Genomic DNA, 26,606 nt, shown 5'->3' on the forward strand with positions numbered 1-26,606 from the left:
TAATAGTTCTACTTTTAATGCTACACCTTTATGAAATAAAGAACTAAAAATTTTAACCAATTGCATTCTAGAAAAGAATATATTCATACTCTGCCAACCATCAAATACAAGGACATTTGAAGTCATAATCAAATGTGCTGTGACTGGACGCAGCTCCACCAACCGCAATAGGTTAATTATTTCACTGATGTTGCTTCAGAGACCATAATTCACCACAATAACAAACAGCTGTTTACTATTATCAAGATTCTATTTGACAAGTGGCTTTATTACTTTCTAATAGTGCACTTTAATCTTTCACAAACTTTAATCATTTTCAATTACAACTGAAACTATATTTGACAGGAACCTCCTTTGGGAGAGACTCTGGAAATACATTTCCTTCAGGCTACTGATGTTCATGATGCTTTTCAAGTTGCAACAGAAATTTGTGTGATGTAATAAACTATGCCTAATCTCATGTTGTTAGCTTGATAGGTTGAAACACAAAAATCAGACCTCCTTTTCTTCTCCGCTATTTTTGTTCTCTTTGGAGTGCTAACCAAAGCAGAAGTAGTACGTACTGTTTTCACTGCCAAAGACTGCTATAGTAAGTATCCATAATACTTCTAGCCTTTCCTTTTTTCAGCTCTGCTAACTCTGTTCCTACTTGAATACATAGTGATGTTGAAATTTCAAAACAAGGCAGGTATCTGAATCAAATCATCTTCTGTACAGGTTTAGTTAGCCAAGTCCTTGAAGCACCGTTGAAGCACAAGGTAAGATCTCAAAACAGATACTATCAGTAGAATGTTGCTTAGTTACTTCAATGAAAAACCTAGTAAGATCAAAATCTAATTATGACAACTGCATAATAGCACTAAGTTGATCTCACTATAAACAGGATGAATTTGTAGTTCTTCCATCAGAAAAAGTTATCAAAGAAAAAGAACAGTCCTTAATCAGGAAAAAGAGATCCTGGCAACATTTTTAAATAAAAAAATAGACACAGCTACAGTACTTACAAAAGAACAAGGGTGGCCTTGGTAACACCTGAAAGCTGACGTAAATTCAAAGCAATTGCATACTTGGTCCCTTACAGTCATCAACATCTTTAAAGTATTAATAACTGACAGTAGCTCCTCTATTCTTGGAAATGTCTCTCTCCAAGTTCAGATTTGCTCTCTCAAAGGCCAGAGAAACATACACACAAATTTCAGGTTATTCCCACTGCCTTAAATACTTTTTTATACCCAGTGATGATATAAACCTAAACATCCAAGTATTTGGTAGATAAGAAATTCAATTCAGCTTCCACAAGACTAATTAAAGGAACAGAGAACTAATTAAGCAACATACCCAAGTACTGATGACCTGGCAGACTTGATACCCTTTAGAAGAGTATCAGCTAAATTATGCACTTAGCTATGTGATTGCATCTACTACTGATGCAATAGCTAGAAAGGCAGTAACAACTAAAATCGTAACTAGTTATATTGAAAAATAGTAGTTATATATAATGCCACTATTTTAAGTTTGAAAAGTCTCTTTTAGGCTATAGATGCAGTTTGAATGATCACCTTAAGGCAAAATAATGTGAATAAACGAGGTACTTTCTTTTAATACATGCTGTACACTATACTGTATACCTGCAGCTGACAGAAACAGAGCACTATGGATGCAGAGAAGAAAATACCATTTCAAAAGAAAAATAAATCATTTTATTCACATTACCATGGTGACATTAACTTGCTATTAAAGGTAATGAAAGATTATGCTGAATCTCGACTATGCTGGACTAGGTTTGACTGAGGCCCGTCCACCGCTACTTCTCAATTAAGGTGACAATAAAGGGCACTTAAGTACCTATCCCTACCCTAAAATCAAGGCACAAGTAGGCTGCTCATGAAAATAAATTATAACTATTAGACACTGTTTGCCACATTTCTTAAGGGATATTACTAAGTAGCCAGAATTCCTTGTGTGGCCTCAAGAAAATCCAAAACTTCTGTGCCTTATATACTACTAATTGTAGGTGGTATGAACACTTTCTCTAAATGTTAGACTCCTTGCATTCAGAAAGATAACTATGCGTTCTTTGTAAGTAGAGTGCATCTAAGCAACACTCAGTTCTAACCAGAAGTAATGTACAAGTCTAGAATAGCATCTGGACTTCTTATTCATAATAGTGTTTAAGCTGTCTTTGACAGCATCAACAAGCATCTGCCTAGCCCTCTCAGTTTTCACAGGGAAATTTTACCACAGAAAATTGCTGTAGACTTTGGAATTCTATGTCTCTTGGTACTGCCAGTTCACCCTTTAAATACAGTTCTAGTTTTTTTCAAAACCAATACTGATACCAGGCTGCTTCTAAGCAATCAAGATCATATATACCAATTGACTTTTGCTAGATGTACTGATGTCTGAAAAAATTCTGTTTTCACATCCCCAAAGACTATAAAGGAGGAAACAGAGTAGAGCAAGCAATGATGCTTTCATCAAAACAGAATAACGTTCAAGACAATCTAGGACACAGCCTGAGAAACCAAACATGACCAATTTTCATTAGAAGACTACAAATTAACTGATTTTTTAAAGTGTGGTATACAGACGTTGCTTGTCTTACCTGGTTCATCATTTTTCTGCAGTGCTCCGTTTGAACAACACAAAACAATAACATAACAGTTCATAAAACAGTGTTTTCTGAAATGTCAACTAAAGATATTATATAACTGTTTGAACATGCTGCATCATTTCCCCAGAGTGGTACCTTAAGCAGTAGGAAAGTCATAAACTGTGATTTTTAATTTCAGTTTAATTTGTTTTGTAGATAAAACCCTGGCCAGACATTCAGTCCCTTGAGGCCTGTACAAAGGATTTTTAAAACAGAAAAAAAACATACAAAGTTATAGCTATTGAGAATGTTTGCTTATTTTTCAAGAGGAGGAATTCTATTAGATGAGACAACTATGTTGTGACTTCATAACTGTATTCAAATCCTAGCTGTGGACATCAAGATCTGACATTGAATTTTTCAAATTATGTCTTTTTTTGGATTAAATCAAAACTACAGAGGGAATATCCTGAGGTTTAGGTTATTAATTAGACTTAGACTTGAACCATTTCGGTACTTTGACAGTAATGGATCTGTGCATCTCAGACAGTGAATACGTGGGAATCATTACTAATGAAACACCTCATATAGCTCACAATAGATTAATTAACTCAGATTAAAGCATGAATATTGGCAGATGCTGAAATAATCAAAGTTTTTAAAGTATATTCTGTCATGGAAGAGCAGTAATGCCCATGTAAAATGCTAAGGAAACATAGCCAGCACAAATTACACCAACCTCAAGTAAGAAAAGCAAATGGCAGAGATTCAAATTATCGCTTGTACCTGACTTCAAAGTGAAAGAGCAAATACTTCTCAGCAAGGAAAATTTCAGTATATATACATCCACCTACACACAGCTGGATGCAAGTGCTAAAAGCACATATGGAAACAAAGACATTAACGATGGAACAGGATGAGCATTAATTTAATCACTTCCCATTCAGGCCCAGTCTACTGAACTTCACATCACACCTACAAAACTGGAAATATGACTTAGTCATTGTTTCTGTGTGGGTCTCCAGCCTCCTGTTAAAAAAAAAAAAAATAATCTAAATGTATCTCCCAGCTTCCATAGTCAGGCCTAACAGAAGCTAAGGAAGTCGGCCACTGAAAATTCTTGCTATGGTCTTCTTTCATGATTGTTCATTGCAGTACTTGGATGACATAATTGCCAGCATTTGAGAGTCAGTATGTTTTAAAAGAGCATTTCATTCTCTGAAATATTTTGCATTGTAATATTTTGAGGTATGGAACTCTTCTGCCAGTGTTGAACTCATTCTCACTTCCTCTGTAAGCCATAAGTCTCACACTAGTAAGCTCATTAATCAGGGGATCAGAGCTGGGGAGGTGTAGAAAAGGTGACTCATTCCAGAAGAATTAAAAATTTTAAAACTGCAAGAAGAGAAAATAACACAGCTTGAAAACAGAAAGTCAAAAGCAGAGACACAGGAGTGAAAATTCATACAAGCCTAGAAGGATTAATCTAATTTTAAGGGATGATGACAAGGGAAAAAATGTTAATATTTGGGCATGACCATGTTCCAAGATCTTTGTTTTAGGAAAGAGGAACGCTGAAGGCATAAAACTCCTCCCAAAGGCAGAGGGTAAAACTAGTATACTACTCAAAGACTGCTCTTACCAGCAGTTGGATTGACTGTCTCTCCATAAGAGTTTTAAAAATGTGTCTTCAACTGAAGCGCAAGAGATGTGCATAAATGTGGATAAAACATACACAATTATTTTGATATATTATATAGCAACCCAATAATGTCTGTAGAATCCTTCACACTCCCATAATACATGCAACACTAAGGACAGAGAGATTGCAGGGTTTTGGTCAAAGAACTCCTGCTTTTCCTTTCATACTGTCTTCCCTACCCTCATGGAACTTGTTCCAAGATTCCTGACCCTTTCTTTGCCATCTTAGTCCCTTTCTACTTTGACTCTTACTTGTTCCTCTTAAGGAACACAGATGACTTCTATTAATACTGTTGTGTATTTGATGCCTGAAAGACAATTAGTATAGCAGAAAAAACAAATGCATTGTACTCAGTTCAGAACACAATAGTTTAACTAACAGAGTTCGAGATTTACCACTGCATGTGGTATATCTGTATCAAATTACTGGTACTAACTTGAAGTCAGATTTTCCAACACAATCTGCATTTCTTAGGTAACATCAAGACCTCAGTTGCCTCTGGAAGTTGAAGGTGCTCATATAACTCCACAATTAGGTTGCTTGGGTTTTTTTTGTTTTGTATTTCTTTCTAAACAGCATGCTTAATTCCATTCCTGCAGTAAGCAACTGTGGCCTCATTTTCCTAAGCATGGCAACAATGCCAGCTTAATAAATTCTCATTTTCAACTCTTCCGATAATAGGCTACTGTGAGCTGTGAATTAATGTAACTATCTTTAACCAATACTGAATAGACAAATAAACATTTATAAAACTAAACCATAGTATTACCTCTCTTAGAAATCTTTCCCTTCTTTTACAAGAAAAAAAAGTTGAAGGCATATGAAAAAAAGTTTTGCTTAATCAGTTTAGAACCGTTCTAACAGATGTTTTAATTTGTTCCTGTATGAACCACCAAAAGAATAACGAGGGAAGTAATTCATAACTGAACTTCCAGGCAATGTTTTTCCAATATTTTTCCAGCAGTACATTTCTGTGATACAATGATCCTAAAACTGAACAGAATCTACATTACTGTTTTCAGCCAGCATATTGTTTTATAAAAGAAACCAGCTTAACCATTTCTAATGCAAATGGATATCAGCAATAAACTTAACTGCTTACCATCCAGTAATCAATACTGGAAACACAGTATTTGTTCACCCTATACAGAAACCAATCATGGAAAAGAACTTACCCAAAAAAATTCTTCTCTACAAGGCATTATTGCATTCAGCTAGTTTTCAGAGAAGCAAACCCTGACAACCTGCATAAACGAAAAATAAAGCCCTTAGTAAATTTTCTAAGTGATGGAATATAGCACCATTCATCTGTTTCAGAATTTCAGACAGTGAAATACATTCTTAGAAACACTTCAGACATTAGGAACTACAAATTAAACTGACCTATGGCATTTGGACATGTAATCATCATTTTAATACTGTAAAATTGATGTTTTACCATTGCTAAAATTTATTCAGAAATAATTATTTGGCAACAGATAACTTTAGAGTAGTGGAAACACTTTTGTAGAACTTCACGTGCAGTCAAATTCAAAAACTATAACACAGTTACACACGCAAGCACAAAACTCAGACGAGTTGCAGAACTTGTAGAGGACAAAAGTATAATAAAGCCGTTCAAAGAGAGTATTGACTAATTTGTAAAAAATAGTTCCACCCAGGATTTAATCAAAACAATTATATAGATGCAACTTCTCATTATGCCCCTTACACAATAATGCTCCCTTCCCAGAGAATTATTATTGGTTTGTTTCTTGTAATTTTCCTAAACATTTGTATAAAAGCCTAGATAAAACCCTAAAAGATTGCTATGACAGTGTTAACATGCTTTGTAAGGACATTGTACATTAGGGAAATAACACAAGTTTCAGTACATCTCCAAAAATAGCAATAATAACCTTTAATCACAGGTAGTGTTTAGACTGCATTTGTTTCCTTATTTTAAAAATGAAATAAAAAATTCTGCACTCCATTCAATGAGATAATTAAACCATTACTTTCAAGCAGAAACTACCATCCCCTTGCTGTCCAAAGCTGTTTCTCTGACAAGCACTACAAAAATAATATATAAGTACTAATGGAGAGGCTACCTTTCCCAAATACAGAATGAAAATGTTGCAACATGACTCACTATATTACACGTTAAATAAATAAAATCATAGAATCACAGAATGGTTTGGGTTGGAAGGGACCTTAAAGACCATCTAGTTCCAACCCCCCACCACGGGCAGGGACCCCTCCCAGCAGCCCAGGTTGCTCCCAGCCCCATCCAGCCTGGCCTTGGGCACTGCCAGGGATGGGGCATCCACAGCTGCTCTGGGCAGCCTGGGACAGCACCTCGCCACCCTCACAGGGAGAATTCCTTCCTTGTACCTAATCTAAATCTTCCCACTTTCAGTTTAAAGCCATTCCCCACTGTCCTGTCATTGCATGCCCTTGTAAAAAGTCCCTCCAGCTTTCTTGCAGCCCCTTCAGGTGCTGGCAGGCTGCTATAAGTTCTCCCCAGAGCCTTCTCTTCAGATTCTCAGCCAGTTTTAAGGGAAAGCTGCTCATAGTTATTACTCCAGAGGATCAACCGCAGATAAAGAACTTTATTTATATTTCTACTTTTGAAGCTATTGAAATATGATAAAAAGTACAAGACAGATTAAAAGAATCAGCTTTAAACTTAGAAAAAGCTTTTTTACATTAGAGACAAAACAGCAGTCACAAGGTCAGCAGCAGCAAACATGAAACTAGTGAGTGAGAAGCCAGTGTTGCAACATACAATTATTAAACATCTACAATACATCCCAAAACAATACAAAACATCCCAAAGGCTCAAGTATACTATTTCCATGGTCCTAATTTAGAAGTAGAACATGTGATTCTTAATCTCAAATTGGTTAATTAAGACTTAGCCAGCACCACAGACACAATTTTACACCAAGCATATCAGCATTCACAAAAAAATCACTGAGTAATACCTTGCATAATTTAGCCACCTACAGACAGAAGAAAAATCACTTATGATCTGGTTTTCATGGTACATACAGATACAAGAAATTCTTAAAAGCTTAAATAAAGGTATACAAACAGGATACTGTAATAGTAAGTAACAAGACATTATAGTATGGAGTAACTACTCAGGAACTCTAATACAGACACCCATACCAATTGACCACTGGTTATTGAGAAATTAGATAGCAACCAAGTAAAATATAAAACCTTACAGATAACCAAGATGTGGCGAATGAAGAGACGGGACGCAGCTTGATGCAAGCAAATGTCAATTTATTGTACAGAAGCACGAGGTTTTATACACTTTCAGAAGGTGCGCGTTTTAAACAGATTGGTTCTTGAAGCTAAGCCTTGCATCCTAGGCAATCCCTGATTGGTGGTTCACTGCCATCAATTAACAACAAGGTGTTATCTTTCCTTGGCGCCATCCTTGGCGCCATCCGTCTCCCACTCCCCTGTGCTCTGCAAACATGCCTCATCATGTTAATTGTTGTGTCTGTTCACACTCCTTGTCCTCCCTGGGTTCGTGACCTACAAGCTCGAGCACATTCCCCTCAGCTAACTGACTGCCACGCATGGTCCTAGTTTCCAGCCCGCTCCTGCATCTCCCCCTTCCTGTTGCACAAAAAGAACCTTTGAAACCGAACGAGTAAAAAACAAGGTATAAGTAATAGAACAAATAAAAAACCAAGACGTATTATCAATGTCAAAATAACCCACTGTCTTTGTTCCATACAATTTTACAATTTCCCCTTTTTGTTTTTGAACAGCTAGTACCAGGTTTGCCATGTTCTGCAGGGCCCTTGCAAACATGACAGCAACCAAGGTAATAGCAGACAAACAATACTGCCAATTGATTGAATGAATGCCAAAAAGGCTGAAATTTTCTCAGATTTTGATAACATGTTGTTGCAATGGGGCGCCTAAAATCCACGCAGCACATACCATCCAAATCCTCACAGCCATGTCCTTGAACCAACAACAAAAAGCAGTGGCAATTTTGACTCACATTCTTAACTGCCTACCAAACAAGGTGATTTAACTCTTTAATGCTTTCCCTGCTGTTACTCCGGATAAGAGAAGAACCGCTGCAATACGTTCCCATCATAGCCTCCTACTACATTAGCATCTACAGAAAGACAATTATCGACATTCAAAGTGTAAACAATATCATCTTCTTTTGGATTAACATTATACATAGGTGGAAGGGCACACCAAACAAGAACTGGTTCAGTCAAAAATTTCGAAACATAGCATGCCTTCTCTGAACATACCTCTGGGGTCATTCCCTTCATTCCCTCTCTTTTTTATGCAAAGAGAAACACTTTTACCATAACAGAGAAGCCCCTATTTACTTCTCTGAGCCCGGACACAAACCGCAGCTGTATGCTCCACCAGGCTCAGCGCAGGAATCATTCATGTAGTTACGTAGCTATATATCACTACAAGCATGCAGACACCTATTAAACACTAGATAACCATGTTTATCTTTCCTATTCTCCTTCACAATACCCAGCTGTTCTCTCATTATGAATCCTCCCTTCCCCCACTGCTTTGCTTAACTCTTTAACAGCCTCGTATTGCACAGGCTGCCACTCTGCAGGTTGATTTGTCTGACAAAATACTGAACATGCCATAGCGACTCCCAAAACCCATCACTGAAGTGTTTCCCACTTGCATTCCTGTCACCAGTCCCTCAGACTCCCTTTCACCCTCCCCAGAAATACAATCAATGCATCAGGAGAGACAAGGGGGTGGGGGAAAGGTCTAGCTCCTTTTCCAGATCTATAGGACCTGGATCAAAAGGTTTATCAGTGTCAATGGAATCATTGTCCGAGTTGTCCTGTTCCCGTGCTTGGTCCTGTGTTGTGAGGGTCGCTGCAATCAGTGACAGAAGCTTTGGGGGCAGAGGAGGCGTGGACAGAATCGCCATCGTTGACGGTTTCTTGAGAAGAGTCGCGCTGTCGGTGGAATTTACAGCTTCCTCTGGTTTAGCACCGTTAGTAGAATTAGTCCACACTTGGCAAAGAGTAGTCAGAATTTGCCACGAAGATGCTAAATACATTCCCGACACGGAGTTCCCCTCCGCGGCAGCATCATACGATTGGCTGCTGTATGTACACACTTTCATTCTTTCAGAGTCTCTAAAGTTTCTTGGCTGCTCACCTGTCTCGATGAATACAGGTGTTATCCTCGGGGTTTAGGTTGTCCACCTGGTCCAGACAGCAAGACGATCGTTCAGCCAAGCCGTCTCCTCCGGAACGCAGCCCTCTTCCACGAGCTGTCTTTTTTATCGACCAGTTCCGTCCTTATTCTTCCAAGGCTTCGGGACACCACCATAGGGGTCACCATTTGAGGAGACTGAGGCACGGACTCCCGGATCTGACTAGAAGACCCTTCATGAGTCCATATACGTCTCTTTCTGGGGACGAAGCCTGATTCCCCATTACGGATTTCCCACAGCTCACCTCTCAACTCCGGAGGGATTTCAGGCCGGCTCCTGCTTCCTTTCAGCAGATCATTCAAAGTTCTGTGGGATTCGCTGCATGTCGCTCAGACAGGCGATTCGAGAGCCCTTCACGTCAGATCCTTAAACGCATCACGTCGGGGTCACCAATTTGAGGCGAATGAAGAGACGGGACGCAGCTTGATGCAAGCAAATGTCAATTTATTGTACAGAAGCACGAGGTTTTATACACTTTCAGAAGGTGCGCGTTTTAAACAGATTGGTTCTTGAAGCTAAGCCTTGCATCCTAGGCAATCCCTGATTGGTGGTTCACTGCCATCAATTAACAACAAGGTGTTATCTTTCCTTGGCGCCATCCTTGGCGCCATCCGTCTCCCACTCCCCTGTGCTCTGCAAACATGCCTCATCATGTTAATTGTTGTGTCTGTTCACACTCCTTGTCCTCCCTGGGTTCGTGACCTACAAGCTCGAGCACATTCCCCTCAGCTAACTGATTGCCACGCATGGTCCTAGTTTCCAGCCCGCTCCTGCACCAAGAGACAGTTCCCAAACAAGAAAGCCCATCCTCATTAAGAATACTTCTTATGTGCACATTGCTACATACTATTGATATGTCAGCAATGCTGTGAAAAGGTCCTGCCAGAAAACACCAAGAACCAGCACCTCTGTAAGGGATCAGAAAACAGTAGTCAAACCTGACAACAAGGCAAGGCACAGCTTCCCAAGCCTAAACCAAAGCCCACAACACATGAGCAACCTAGGCCCAGGAAAAATAGCCAGGAGTCCAGATAACCAGAGAAACCCATGGCAACAAGACAGGTCCACAAGCAAGCCAGGGAGTCAGTCCCAAACAAGACCCATGACACCACCACAGCTAGTTCTAAGGCCAGGCACGCCTGCAACATAGCTCAGACCACCACAGAATGAAGGCCCAGGCCAGGCTCATGGGCAGAGTGTCGGGTGGAGACCCCGCCCGAGACTGGTCAGGGTAATTAAGGCCTGTCCAGACATCTGAGCCCTGAGAGGGTTTAGGAACAAAAAGGAAACAAAAGGAAATGAAAACAAACCCACAAAAGTCTTTTTAAGATAATTAACCACTGAGCTTCCCTTTCTAAAAGCAGACTTTTTCCCATGCTAACACAATTGGATTCATTGTTAATGCGTTTATCTAACTCTACTGTCACCAAAGAAAATAGATTGTAAATTTCATAAAAATAGTTCAAATGAGGACAAAAGATTGTTTTCTTCACAACACTGAACCAAAATATAAAAACTGAGTATCAGGAGCCAAATGTATACTGACTAGTGGACAAAGCACAAACAAGTACCTGAAAAAATGGCCAACTTAAATGCAGGTGACTCTAGCTGGGGTAATACAGGTGTTTCACATACAACTCATTCTTAATCACTTTAATTACCTTCTGATTCAATACTTAGTCTTTCTGCTATCACTATATTACAAATATTTGTTTGCAGATCAATGTCTTTCACTGATCTCCTATCAATAAAAATTGTAAATTATGCGATCTTATCCAAACTTTTCAAGTTAAAACTTGAAGATATATACAGTCCTGCTCTAAAAATCAGTCGAAATGAAAGTCTGAAATGAATACTCTGTAAATGCGTAAAGAAGTGATATAGTGTTCTGAAGAAAGCAATCATAAAACCTGAAAAAGGAAAAAAAAAGAAAATCTATCTATCTTAAGCAGAAGAAAGAAGAGAGGGAAAGAAGAGAGAGAAAAAAGTACAATATATAGCTGTGGCATAAAGGAAGGGAAGTCTGAAAAAGAAGTGTTAAACGTTTTTCAAGCTAAACTCTGGGTGGGAAACAGATCTACTGAACAACTAGCTTCATACCCAAGTACTTTAAGTTTTGCTCTTCAAAGCAGATATGGCAAGGACTCCTAGGTGGCTTGGGGAGAATCCTTAGATGGTTCTGGGTAGATTCCTGGAATGTAAGAATGTTCTTCATAGGAATGTGGTTTGTAAAGCACAGAGAAAATTCCTAGAAATTATTCTAGAAAGACTTTCTTGAAAGCACAGAGAGGATTCCTGGACGCACCTGGAAAATTCCTAGAAAGCATGGGGAACATGCTGTATCACTAGGCAAATTCCTAGGATACATTCAGGAAATCCTTAGAAAGCAGAAGATAAAATAGAATATTTCTAGAAAGCATTGGCAGAAATCCCTACAAGGCAAGGAAGCAAAACTTCCACAAAGCACCAGGAAAATTCCTATCAACCCTAAGGAGAATCTTGAAAATTCTTTACAAGCACAAGGAAAATGCCTAAAAAACACAGTGGGAATTCCTTGCAAGTATTTGGGGAAATTCCTAGAAAGTACTGTAAAAATCTCTAGAAAGGTGCAAGACAATTCTATATAAACTATACACTAATCTGTATAACTGCTATGTGGGATATTCTGAAAGGGAAAATGTGAATACAAAACACGTACCTAACATTTTGTATGCCTGACTTCAATTATTTTTATCAAATTATTTGCATAATTTAAGTAACAAGCATGTGATGCTTTAAGAATGTGCCTTTAAAAAAAGAAAACTGAACAGTGGTCAAAAATATACAGTCAGAATAAGCATGCATGACACCTCCTCTCTTATACACATCCAGTTTCCAATGATTTCAGCTTGCAGAAGTTTCTGACACCAACAGGAGTGTGGCTCTTCAGCAGTCCCTTATGAGCTCTCTTCTCAAGCAGACACCCTCAATCCTGAAAACTTTCATGAACAGCAGCATCCTTTTCTAGATACTTGTCCAGTCTCTCCTTGCACCTACATACAATTCTGCATCCACAGCATCCTGCAGTGAAGCTCTACAGCCCTACTACCCACCATGTGATGGAGTACCTTTCTTTGTTTTGAACAGAGGCCTGCGTAGCATCAGTTGTTCTGGCATTGAAAGAGACCCTTAAAACAAGCAGTTCCTATCCAAATTACAATTTTGCAAATTTTCCATAGCCGCCTCAAAGTTTTCTTTCTGTGTTGAGGACACACAGCCTACTTTTAGTCATTCCTTGCACTGAAGCCATCCCATATCTTTCATCATTCTTGCTGCCTTCTCTGAACCTTTCCTGGTTCTAATACAGATTTTTGGAAAGAGGAGGTCAAAGTACACACAAGATCTAACGTACAGGTGAACCACAAATTTACACAGTGGGATTGGATGGGTTTTGTTCTGTTCTCTGTTCCTTCTTTAGTGCTAACATTTGATTTGCTTTTTTCACATCAAGCACTTTGCTGACATTTTCATGGAATCATCTATCCTGATGCTATAAAACCAACCCTTCCCTTTGATCACTCTTCCCTTTGTGCATCAGTTCACATTTATGTATACTGAATTTCATCTGCCATTTTACTGCCAAGTCCCTCAGTCATGTATGGTCCTTCTGTAATTCTCCACAGTCTGCTCACATTCCTATATTGAACACCACACAAGGATCTCACTATTCCATATCCAAAACAAGATCCAGTGAAACACTAGATTGTATATTATGCTGAAACATATAACCAAGCATATCTAAGCAGTAATCAAAAAGTGCTAAAGACAAATATAGACAAATGGATAAATGTGACTTGTTAAACCATCTGCTGCTGTCCATTTTTCCCCTCTTAGAAAGGCTACCACCCCAAAGAAGTGTACAGAGAACGCAATGTGCAGCTGGGCCTCACATCACCCTCAAGAAAATGTAGTTTCTTAGCATAAAACCATTTCCTTGGCAACATAAGCTAAGACAACTGAGTTTTCATTGGAAGACTTCAGGTGCAGGCACACATTTTTTTCTGATGCATCTGCAGTGACAGCTGCAGAGATGCAGCATGAATGTTATCTAAGGTGCAGTAACTTCACCATAGCTTTCTGGCAGCAGGCAGAGATTTTCTTCACTCCTCTTTGAGAAATGCAGGGTCTAACCCCACATGCCTTTCACATCCAAAATTCCTACCAACTGCAGTGGGAACTTTCTCTGTATAAAGAAACAAGACTGGATGTTCACTAGAAAATTAAGTAAACACATCGAGGGTGGCCCTCCCATAGACATGCAGACATACAAAAGCTCTTTCCACTCCTTTTCTAAGCATGTCTTTACAATTTATTTATGAAGTTTAGTTGTAACAGAGCCTGGTCTTTCAAATATGCAGTATCTAGCATAAGTATAATACAGCATTTATACTTAGCCACAGAACCTCCACAAATACTAAAATCCTGCCCTAAAGTATACATATGCTATCTACTCACTTTCAGCAACCTGTATTTGATTAATAGACAATCACAGCACATTTTCAAACCCATTTACCATTAAAAAGACCATGTTAAAGACACTGTTAATTAGACAGTTTAAAATAAAAAAATCAGTTCTGATACTAGATATAAACTTACCAAAAATATAATCAGTTTAATATCCTCTATACTTTGTATACAGGGAATTATTGTAACAAGACAGTTATTTTTATTTTGTGAGTTATAATAATCAGGAATTTTGAACCTTATTTTACTCTACCAAAACCCAATACCTGTATACAAAAGAAAAACAGAAATATTATTCTGTCTTTTTAGAATATTATTAGAGTATGTTCTCCTTAAAAAGTTAATCTGGCCCACTAAATCTGAAAGCAAAGAATAAAGCAATATTCTTTCCGAGCAACAAACAGCAACAAACCCAACATGAAAAAGCTGAAAGAGTAATGAAGCTGAAAATTATCTGAACACTCACTGTGCTGGTTTTTCAGTTTCATATTAGAAACAGAGTGAAGACAACGCTGGACAATATTTGATTTCTCCAGGAACTGATCACTACGCCCTTCAAATTATCAGATCTGAAAGGAGAAATAGAGCCATTCTTGAAGATCAGCTGCCATCTAGTGAATCATAAGAAAATGTAAAACATTATTCTTTTGTTTTTACAGTTTAAACTAGATTGTGGGTGGAATGCCGTTTTGCCACTTTGTTACTGTTAATTTTGGGGTCTGTAAATTATTTAGGAGCATGGCTATTAAAAGGTATGCATTCCAAAGCAGAGCAATGTCACTCAGTGATGTTTTCTATTAAAATATATAAAAAAGGTCTTGATCCCCCAGTTTCTTCCAAAGAAGCCAATCCTGTACACTTTCAAAAAGTCACATTAGTGATTTTGGGGCTCCACTTCATTACACTAAAAAGAACTGAACTATCAGTGTCTTAAAGCAAAATATTCAGTATTAGAACAATATGCTACAGTTAAAAATCAAGTAAGTTTAAGATAAAACTCACCAGCTGAGATGCACTTATCAAGCAACAATATCATAGTTTTTATGTTGGACAGCAAACGTGTTATTGTTGTATGTTTTACACCTAGTAACTAATCTATATAACAGTGTGCATCAACACTGTCAAATTAACTACTTTTATGTAAGACTGCTGTTTCGTGAATTAGTACTTCATTCCCGTTTCCCATTTTTGTGAAATTCATATTTCATAAATTATTACTGGGAGAAACCTGCCAAGCAGGCTGGTGGCTTTGTCTTTGCTCTTTCCATAAACCAATGCCATCATTTCCCCAATCAATGTGATGACACAAGCTGGAACTGCCACCAAAAGAAGTTTCAGCTATCCCTTTTCTTCCAGCTGCCCATTTCAAGCCATTTTTTGCAATGACACAAGCATTTGCACACCAGTGCAAATTCAAAATTTAGTGCCAGTTAACTAACTCGCCAAGAAAAAACATACTACATGAAACAAGCTCATCATCTTTGCCATACAGATGCTTTTCTTATTAAAAGAAAGGACAGGAATTATATAATTAAGGTGATAAAAGGTGGCATCCCCTTTTTTACTGTCTAAACTGATCATGGAACTATAATCAGAAAGCAGGAAGGAAAAGAGACTGTTGCTTGCTACTTATGCAATTCTATTTATGCAAATCTGTATCAAAGTATTTTTAAAACTGGAAAAATAGATGGATTACTGCAAAGCATCTCTTCCATGCATCTGTCATTAAAAAAAATCAGCAAGAAACCTAGACTTGTCTTCATAAAGCCAACAGAAGCTCAAATCAGTAATTCTAACAACTATTAATTGGAATTCTTTGTCACTTAAGATTAGATTTGCAGGTGTTTTCCTTCTCCTAAGAAATCAGGTTTTCCAGATGTTACAATAAGTCTGTTACAAAAAACAACTATATATGAATATAAACCACAGAGTTTGTTTCAAATATGCGATTTTCCATACTTTTATTTCCTAAACACAACTTTTCAAAACCAAGCAGAGGGTCTACCATTTACCATTTGGAACTCTGAATCACAAATCTGCCATTTTAAACAGAGTATGTTTCTTGTTTAATCAAGTACATACTCAAGGGCACTCGTGTTTACGAGAACCTTTGACAAAAAGAAATAAAACAAGAGAATGTGTTTATAACACATTGGCTTGAAAATACATTCTCCTTCTTGGAATGAAAGCTCCTTATAATCTTTTGTCTGTATATTCTCTAGACAGGCATTAGTCTGTCGCACACTAAATACCTAAACAAGTCTGCATATTCCATATAAGCATTTGCATACATGTGCAGTACAAAAAAGTGCAATGAAAAGAAACATTAAGTAGATATCCAGGAGAAAAGGAACAGAAAATAAACACTGAAAGGAGAAAATCTGGTCATTAATTGAAAGGAAATAGAACATAGGCCCTCTCGCACAAGAAAAGGCATGGTGGTTTGCATACTCCTCAGCCCTATGCCTTTCTTCTGATTTCCTACTCAGCATTTAAAATCAGCTAAACCGGCTCTGCTAACACTGCCTGCTGTTGTTCACATACCTTACTAAAATATTTTGCTTACAGCTCTTCGTTCAATAAGGAATATGATTAAGCAGGACACTCAAATCAATAAGATTTCCTTATGCTTCCCCTCCAGAGGCCTTCAAAATGCCTGCTGGACAGTTCATATTCATGGTGTAAATCACCTTTCTGGGTTTTCTGTGGCCATAACTACACCTGACTGGTAACGTATATCTGAGATCCCAATTCTACATACGTAGTCTCAAATGAAGTCTGCATGTATTCAGGACATGCACAACTTTACTTACAATGAAGCTACTTACAAAAATAACATTATGCACATACTAAATTTTACAGCTCACCATTTATGTTGTATCCCACAATGATTCTTCTGACAGGTTTTTATAAAAGTACTGCACAATTTAAGAAGGCAGCGGACCAAAATTGTTATACAATTGATATTTCTTAAACGCTGATGGAGCATTTGTCAGAGCAACATCCTACTACAGTTTTAACAATTGTTGAATAGCTATCTGTGTCCTAATGACTTTTAACAGCTGCTCCTCATGTCAGTTGGGTGGCTCCCTACTCGTTTTTCTTAACTGGCACCTGCAGTTGACTCAATCCCAACCGCCAGCGAAAAAGGTGCTGAGTCCAGGGAAGCACTGACAGGAGACACGAGAAAGGGGAAGCCCAACTTTTGGGAACATGTTTAAGAAGCGCAAACCCGACAAGCGGGAGGCGCTGAGAGAAGAGGCGAAGTGAGGGAGGCGGCGAGCCCCGCCAAGCCCAGCTCTCTGGAGAACAACCCGAAGAAAGGGGTGAATCCATTCCGTCAGTTGAAGAGGGCAGAAGAAGTCGAGAGAGCGAGCTTACAGCTGGGTAGCAGCTCGCCGCACGGACCGCCGCCTGACAGCCGCTCGGACGGGGACGGCCTCACCGGCGCTGAGGCGGGAGCGTGAGGGAAGGCCCCGCCCCGCCGAGCGCGCGTGCTCCGCTGTGGCGCACGCGCGGGGGGTGCCAGGGCCGCCTGTCAGCGCGGCGCGGCGCGGGAGCGGCCCGGCCCGGCCCGGCCCGGCGAGGGGGCCGGGGCTGGCGGAGCGGGGGGGGCGCGGCGCGGTGAGTAAGGGGCTGCCCGGGGCCGCGCACAGCGGAGCGGGGTGGAGCCGCCGCACTCTCCGGCGGAGGGAGCGCCGCGCAGGTCCGCGATGGAGGCGGCAGTCTTAAAGTTGCTGCCGCTGGACCCGGGCGATGAAGGCACCCAGAGGTGCAGGATGGGCCCTGCCGCCCTCTCCTCCCTGGGCGCCGGGCTGGGCGCCCCGCTGCGGGTGGCGCTGCCCACCGGCTGCTGCCTGTGCACGGCCTGGCCCAGGCACGATTTGGCGGACGGGTACCTGCAGGTGGACCTGGCCTGCAGCACGGCGGGGGTGGCCGCCGGGGACCTCAGGGGCCTGAGGCTGAGCCTGGGCCAGCTGAGGCCGCTGGCCTGTCGCCGGCTGGAAAAGGCGGCTGTGAAAGTGGTCCTCAGGAGCTCTGCGCTGAAGAAGTCGATTCCCAGAGCAGTGTTGCAGGAGACGATCAGAGAACTGCTAAGAAATGTTTATGTTTCACCTCTTTATGTTGTTACTGTTGCCCCAAATCTCGAAAATCCCGTGGTGTATATTGAAATCCTGTCTGCAGAGCCTTTGATGGATGAAGCTGGCCTGGTAACCTCCCAAACAAGCATAAAAATCAAGGAGGTGGTCACTCTTGAGTGGTACAGACATTTATCAGAAGACACTGCCAAAGTTTCCATTGCAGGGCTGGATGACGTGGGGAAGTCTTTGAAAGAAATGATAGAGCTGCCTTTCCGCTTTCCAAAGACTTTTAAGAAGCTAGGACTTTCTGTGCCCAACGGAGTGCTGCTAATAGGGCCCCCAGGTGTAGGGAAAACCCTCATGGTAAAGGCAGTGGCGAAAGAACTGGGAGTGTATCTGGTTTGCATCAATGGCCCGGCCCTCTATGGCTCCAGGCCAGGGGAAGGTGAAGAGAATTTGCGAAGAGTCTTTGAAAAGGGCAGAGAGATGTCACACGAAGGCCCAACTGTTCTCTTCATCGACGAAGTTGACTCCATCTGCCCGAGGCGAGGAAGCTCGAGCAATGCTCCCGAGGATCGCGTGGTCGCTCAGTTGCTGACGCTGCTGGATGGTGTAGGCAGTGAGGGTAAGATGGTTGTCATCGCAGCAACGAACAGGCCTGATGCCTTAGACCCGGCGCTGAGAAGACCCGGCAGATTTGACAGAGAGGTGAGAAACCTTGTTGCTGATGTGCTCTCTTTTTTCTTTCGTTGTTGAGGTGGAGCAGGGGGCAGTTAATAAAGTAATTTGGGGGGTTTTTTTATGTCTACTAGTCATGTTTCATAGTGGGGCTCTACAGGCTTGACACATGTCTTGTTTCTTTAGTTTGCTGCAGCTTGGGTAAGGTAGGGAACATGTTTTCCTGTGGAAAACAAGAGCTTCAAATACTTGAAAATGGATAAGAGTCTTTGTGCTTCTTTATCATAAAGATATGGACCTGTTCTTGAGGGGGTTTTTTTGCTTACAGATACTTAGTATTACAGACTTAAAATCATTTAATATATCTTATTGATAATCTTTCCATAAAAGTTTATTGTGACAGAGAAAATAGTAACCTGTTGTCTCAAAACTTCAGATTTCAGTAACAGAGGCTAGGTCTACTCTGGAAAACTTCTGTTAGCCAAATGGTCAGAAGAAGGAGGAACACATCTAGTTATGCAATGCAAAAATGCTTTTACTTGTATTGTTTATTTTACTGGCTAAATGCACTCGAGAGTCATCCATTTTAGTCTTTAATTCCTTTAATGCTTTCACAATTACAATTTGCTTTATTTTCTATGATTTATAGATTGTTGAGATACATTTCCTGGCAGTATTTTACCAGGTTTTTACTAATGTATGAATGTTTATCTGATTAATTTTTTCTATTGGATGAATCTAATTCAGTCCTTGAGATGCAAGTGTTATGTTAAGTTTGCCTTAAAACAGGACTTGCCGGACACTAGCCGACAGTGTGTTATGAACAACTGTTTATACAAACACTGCTCACTTGGACAGTTAAGTGTAAATGAAGGGTATTTAAAATATTTGTCATTTGTGTATTGCTGGTAATACTTTCTTGTAAAAGTCTTTAGGTGCAGTGTAAGTATGTATGAATCTTCAGTAAGCAGTATAAAGCAGAGACAAAGTTGCTTGCATAGGCTTATAAAATAAGAGGAATATAGCAAAATATCTGCTTTAAATTTTTGTTTATTATATTTGGTGTAGGTTGTTATTGGGACCCCAACACTTATGCAAAGAAGATCCATCCTGCAGTTGCTTACATCTAGTATGCCGGTGTCTACAGACGTTGATTTGGTTAAACTGGCAGAAATGACAACTGGGTATGTTGGAGCTGACCTGACAGCACTCTGCAGAGAAGCTGCTATGCAGGCTGTGTTCCACAGCTCTTCGGTATGGCTGCAAATTAGTCAAGATAAATGTCATTAATATATGTACTACCCTTTCTTCATTAATACATGGCTTTACTTGAAGAGCTCAACATACTGAAGAAGTCACAATAAAATACTGAAAAACACCAGGTGTGTTACAATTGTAAATATGCCATTTTGTTAGGCCTTTCAGTTCTCACCTGCAAAGACTGTTTTCTCCTTTCTGGGTGAAAAACTTTGCTGCGAGTTTTTATCCTTGTCCTTATCTTTTTAGGATTGTGCAAAGCGGAGATTCTCATCTTTTTTGGCAAACTAAACTCTAATGTCCACAAAAGCTTTCGTCTGAAGCTATCAACAATTTAAAATTTTACTTTTTTAATAATAACTTCAAATTAAAGTTTAGGTTGACAGGTAAATAGATAACTGCTAGTGATAATAACTATTATCATTTGGGTTGTATGGCTGGATATAACCTTGTTTTAGACACAAGGTATACAACTGCCCAGTGTGCAGAAGTTAAACTTCTTGGCAATTCTCTAATTCCATGGCTAGAATAGCTATTTCTTCATATTCTGACTTTTACAAGAATTGTGAGATATGTTTGCTGTGGTTTTTCATCTGGAACAGCCGAGCAGAAATTTGAAGCCGTATTTGCAAAATTTCCAGAGTCAGAGCATCTCCAAGAATAGTAGAACCCTCTGTATTCACTCAGGGATAGAAAAAGAGAGTGTGATGTTTCTAGAACTTCCATCTCCTCCAGATACCTTACAAATACTGAATATGATAAACAAAATAATTTAAGCCTGGTATCCCAGAAAGAAATAGATGGACAAATGAAAATAATAAGTAGACAGCCTATTTCCCTTGAGAACGGGAAGTGCCTTTGTAAAATACACCTTAGTTCTGTTACTGCATCTGTAGTTTAATTGTATTTTACAGCCTATTTGAGAAAGCCTTACTTTCTCCAGTATGTAGTGAAAATGGATGTTAGAATATTTTTATTTGTATTCAAGAGATTTTAGGATTCGGTGTGTGTGGTAACCCTGAAACTAGCAACCATTTCATTTAGCAGATCACTGTCTAATGGAACCATAATTTAGGGAAAAAACCAGCAGTTTTCTCTAAAATATTAATCTCTGTTTGTGTTACATCTTTGCATCGACAGTGCTTAAGCTTGTTAGGGCAGGAATTTGCTTCTTTATTAGTTGCATTTCGCCTTTTGTGAAGTATTTTGCACACTAATGCAGCGTTCTAAGTTAGTACATAAAAATATTGTTAATAAGCTTTATCTGGGTTTCTTCAGGATTTGACTGAAACTGTGGTTAATATGGCAAATTTCCAAGAAGCTTTTAAAAAAATTCAACCGTCCTCTTTTCGAAGTGCAGTTGGACTAACAGAGTGTAAACCTGTCACGTGGGAGCAGATTGGCGGTCTCGAAGATGTGAAATTAAAGTTAAAACAGGTAACATATAAAACAAATTTAGATAAACAGCTGGTTTCAAATAACCATGTCCTCAGAGGTATTCTGTATGTTACAATATGGAAATGAATTTTCTTGCAAATTACCTGATTATAAATTGCATCTTAAACATCTTTCCTTACAGTGTAATAACTTATTACAATGTGTATGAGTGAGAATTCTTCCAGTCACAAGGTATCACCACCAAGTGTAATATCATGGGAAATAAGCATGCTTTTTAGTAGTTGAAAAACACTTCTTACAGCCAGATAATTTGTCCATTCCTGAATTTGCAGCCGAAGGTGGCTCATGCGTGTCATCTTTCAAGTACTGCCTTTTTTTCCATTTGAGATGGAGAGGAAACTTTAGGAAGGGGGGAGCATTATATGAAGAAAGACCAAATTAGTATTCTCTGATTTGAAATGAGTGTTTATACCAAGGAGAGGAAATAATGTGCTCAGCAATTTTATTGACTGCCTATGAACTCCAGTTTTATTACTAACGAAGAATTTCATCCCTTTTTTATGTATTGACAGAGTATTGAGTGGCCTATGAAATTTCCTCAGGCGTTTGCTAGGATGGGCCTGTCTCATCCAAAGGGTATTCTTCTCTATGGGCCATCAGGGTGTGCCAAAACCACGCTGGTGAAGGCTGTGGCCACAAGCTGTCACTGTTCCTTTCTCTCTGTAAGTGGTGCTGACCTTTTCTCACCTTATGTTGGAGATTCAGAGAAGATACTGGCTCAGGTACAGTTCTTAATTTGTGTAAGGTCTATAGTGTATTTTTGCTTGATATTTGTAAAATGTTAGCTAGGCCTACATTTTCTTTTGGAAAAAATGATAGTTAAAGCTGTCATCTAATTATTAAATAGAAATGGTTTACAGGTTTGCATTTATATAAACTGAGAATGTAGCCCTAAAATTATTCCAATTTTAAACTTTGAAAGTAGTTCTACCCTTTTGTTTTCAGTTAAGAATTTAAATAAGAAGTAGAATTAGCCTATAGTAAACATAAGCCAGAACAGGTCTTTTGAATCTGTATTAATGTATCTTTAAAGTTAAGTGAGTAAAATACAGAGTATATGTAAATAGGTATCTTCACCTTACTTGATAGAATATATGTATTAACATTTTTACATTATTAATATTTCTTTTATAAAAAAGGTTTTTCGCCAAGCAAGAGCAAATACTCCAGCAATAGTATTCCTAGATGAGATTGATTCTATTGTGGGATCTCGGTCACACTGCAGAACTGGCCATGGTGTCTCAGAGCGCGTTCTTTCTGTTCTTCTCAATGAGTTGGATGGTATTGGACTGAAAGTCACAGAAAGAAGAGGAAGCAAACTACAGCTTGAGGGTCAATGTCAAGAACAAAGCGATGAGGAAAGAAAGGTATTTATGTCCCCTCTTCCATATAGGAAGAACGATAAATTCTATCCAGTTGTTCCAGAAATTTTAGTTGTTGCATTCACACTTTTTATACTTATCTCAAGCTTAAAAATATGCAAGATCTTCTACTCTGTCATGATTTCTGTTTTCTAGAAAATACTGTATATAGGCTGCTAATGTTCTTATATACACTGTTCCTCAATGAGACTTATTTTGAATGCAATACCCACGCAGGCTAATGAGCATTACTAGTTGGTGTTCATCTTCTGTCACAAGAATCTTCTTGCTTGACATAAAGGTAATTTTTTAGATGAATTGTGCTAATTTTTACTATTATACAGGTTCGTTCCTGAACTTACTTTTTAAAGTGCTTTATTTGCAGTGCTTTCTCGTACGTACTTTATACAAAAACAGTACAGTTATGATCAGTTACTTTTTTTAAACAAAAATGTTGCAGCTGGGCTTTTCAGTGAATTGTTCATGACATTTAATATCTAGCTTTTCTATCATGTTACAAAGACAGAAATTTAAATATAATCTTTGGGGGAAAATAGAAAGGCAATGGTTTCAGCATTGTAGGATACTGAATTTTTGCATATAAAAGGTCTTACAGTCTGGCCAAAGAAAAGTCTGTGTTTATCATCAAGGCAGATACTAACTCTACTTCTTCCTTGTCCTCTAATCTGGCCTGCACCAAGATTTTTTTACCTCAATAAAAAATATTAATATTGAAAGGAAAATAACGGCATGAAAAGATACATCACCTTTTTGCTCTTCCCCTTTTCTCATGAGTAGTTAGATGTTATCGAAAGATAATTAATATCTTAACCATGTTGCACTAATTTGTTTATATCATTTCTTACTCAGCTAGAGTTTCAGGAAACTTTGAACAAAGATTTCATGGTAGTTGCTGCAACAAATAGACCAGATATGTTGGATGATGCCTTACTGCGTCCTGGAAGGCTAGACAAAGTGATCTATATTCCACCTCCAGATCTGAAGGTGATGTATTACAAAATCATATGTGACTTTAAATGGAGAGATATTAATTGCCAGCATACTTTAAGAGCAAAGGTGGCATATTCCTAATAAAGTATTTAACAGTTGATGGATGATTCACTGAAGATCAGTCACTAAACTTAAGGTACAAAGGAGAAGTTTAAAAGGGAATAATTACATCTGTAATTTAAACACCAGTAACATTTTAACTGGTGTATGTAGTTACACTGTTGCAAATAGAAAATAGCCAAAATCCTGAATAATTCTGGACAACATCAAGCTGCAGTTTAGGAAGCATTGTAACAAGGTGTCTATTCTTGCTTCAAATCATTCTTGTGCCCTGTTCCCAAGAGTAGTGTAGCCACTTGCTCTGAGCTTCCCAAAAAAAAGGAGTTGACCCAAAGCAGGCCAAATATGAACTCTTCAGTCTAAAATACTATGTTTTCATGAAGTAATGAGTAACTGCAAATAACAGACTTGAATAGAACCATATAAGTATCATCTCCATTAATAGCATTGTATTCACTCTTTCACCAAAAACATGTCAGTTTGGTTTTGGTACTTTTGGGGATTTTCCTTAGTTCTAATTTCAAATGTGGTACTGCTTTGGAGAGGAATTAATTATTGGTTTGTTTGGCTTCTTTTTCTTGTATAATATGCACCAACTCACAGGGAAGGCTTTCCATTTTGAAAATCTGCACAGAAAAAATGCCATTAGATAATGATGTGTCATTACAAGATGTGGCAGCCATGACAGACCTCTTCTCTGGAGCAGATATTGAAAATTTGTGCAAGGAGGTAAGAAATATTCACAGTTAATCTGTGAAATAAACTGTAAATGAAACCCTTCAATGAAAAAAAGAGAGCTAACTCATAGATGTTACCAAGCCATCTGTAATATGGTTTCTTTCACAGTTTCTAATGAAAAATAAAGATAATTGAGTAAAACAGAAGAACTGAACAAGGGTTAACTCTTTAAATAAAGAGGCCAGATAAGAATAAATACTTTCTGTGATCATTGACTTGAACTTAAGGAACTGTACTACCCTTTGTTTCATGTGGCCCTTTCTAACTCAGGCTCACATCCAGATAAATGGTATTCTGTGCTTTGCAAGCAACTGCAGCATCTTTAGCTGAAATTGGCATGTGCTCTCAAGGCTAGAGAGAAAAAAACTGAGAGGAGAAATCTTAAGTATTTGAGGTAAATGATGTAAAAGAGAGAAGACTAGGAAGAAAATCCAGATATATGTGATCAAGGATATATTGTTTAACCCAGACAAAAAAGCAAATGAAAAAGTTACACTGATCTTACTCAATTATCTATTGTTAAATAACTGTAAATTATACAATGCTGTATTCATGTGCTTTACCTAAAATTTTGTTTCATGTAAAGTATTTTAGAATACTTATAATAACTTCTTTGCAACTTAAAACATGATAAGCACTTCAAGTTGGTTTTGTTCTGGTTTTGGTGTGTTGTTTTTTTTCTTTTAAAGGCTGCTTTATTGGCATTGCAAGAGAATGGACTTGAAGCAACTGCTGTAAAACATGAGCATTTCGTAAAATCACGGAAGACTGTAAAACCATCCTTAAACATAAAAGACTTGGAATTTTATGAAAAATTTTATAATCAAGAATTAGCCTCTGGAATCAAAAAGGAGTGATGTAGCATAGGTATTTTTAAATACATTACAAAGATTTTGCAACAGTTTACATGTTTCCTGCTTTTTCATACTGTACTTACTGTAGTTTTCAGTGTATATGAAATACAGTAAAACTTCACTTGTGAAAAATCTGTGATTTCAATAATGGAGAATAAATTCAAATCTTGTTTGTTTTGGCTAGGTTTGCATCTGATGAAACAAGTAACTGAGATACTTGGATAAAGCACTGTGGAACAGCTTAGCTTTACTGTAGATTCCCTACTTTTCAGTACAAACACTGGCATGATAAGAATATTTAATTTAAAATGTATTGTGAAATCTCCAAAAGACAGTGAATATTTAAAAAAAAGAGAAGCTTTTAGAATGTTAAATAGAAGGAGGTAAGTCTCATGGTATATAAAACGTAAGGTTTCACATGTGCATGTTTGCAGGCTTACTTTCTTAGAAGCAGCTTCTAAAATACAGAGGCAGTGAAAAGGTGGTCAGTGCTTAATACCTTGTAAGTTTGGGAGTCTGATTTTTTTGGGAGTAATTTTAGATGTTAATGCTTACTGTACAAGCATTTGGACTGCATAAGAAAATACTAAGTAAGTCTAATTTCTTCCTTAGAGAAGGGAGTTTGCTTTATAACAGTTTCTGCAGAATTCTTTTCCCCACCGTTCTTTGTCAATATATTTCTGAAGGTCATCTTCTCGAATACACAGATACGTCAAAGGAAATTGTTACTACATGTATGTAAGTGTGCATTTTAACTTACCAAGGTAGGAAGTTTTTAGTTACGCTTTTTCCCCATGAAGATGCTTGTGAACTGAGTAACTCTACTGTCAAAGATAGTTTCTAATTTCAGCTGAGGTTCTTCAGTTATAAACCCATTAACGACTATTTCTTTCTCATAACAGGGATGCTAGGGCCTGTGCTGCAGTGTGGTTTACAGGGAGATGGATCACGAAAGGAAGTTCCAAGGCAGTTAGCAACTGCGCAGGGTAAAGGGGAGTAGTAGAAGCCGTTGTAACTTAGGACACACATAAATGACTGTCCTACAGCTTGGTGGCTTTGATCACCTTTTCCTAAGGAAGGACTGT

At 38.6% G+C, this 26,606-nt stretch overlaps 1 protein-coding gene across 1 annotated transcript; it reads left to right on the plus strand.

The window, feature by feature from the left end:
- Positions 1 to 4: 4 nt before the first annotated feature.
- AFG2B (AFG2 AAA ATPase homolog B) lies at positions 5 to 25,704 on the plus strand. The gene is made up of 9 exons (XM_080394706.1): positions 5 to 7,520; positions 10,302 to 18,812; positions 19,851 to 20,036; positions 21,318 to 21,476; positions 22,010 to 22,219; positions 22,637 to 22,864; positions 23,729 to 23,863; positions 24,533 to 24,658; positions 25,357 to 25,704. The coding sequence occupies exons 2-9, from the start codon at positions 17,736 to 17,738 to the stop codon at positions 25,522 to 25,524; spliced, it is 2,289 nt and encodes a 762-aa protein (XP_080250832.1). The 5' UTR covers positions 5 to 7,520; positions 10,302 to 17,735; the 3' UTR covers positions 25,525 to 25,704.
- Positions 25,705 to 26,606: the final 902 nt, after the last annotated feature.

This window comes from Falco punctatus (genome assembly GCF_963210335.1).
Source record: "Falco punctatus genome assembly, chromosome: 7".
Classification (NCBI taxonomy): Eukaryota; Metazoa; Chordata; class Aves; order Falconiformes; family Falconidae; genus Falco; species Falco punctatus.

Excerpts from the sequence above, each read along its gene's own strand:
- AFG2B (XM_080394706.1), top strand. The coding sequence starts at position 17,736 with ATGGAGGCGGCAGTCTTAAAGTTGCTGCCGCTGGACCCGGGCGATGAA. Across the intron at positions 21,477-22,009 it reads TGAAATTAAAGTTAAAACAG|AGTATTGAGTGGCCTATGAA; the intron begins GTAACATATAAA and ends ATGTATTGACAG. Across the intron at positions 23,864-24,532 it reads TTCCACCTCCAGATCTGAAG|GGAAGGCTTTCCATTTTGAA; the intron begins GTGATGTATTAC and ends ACCAACTCACAG.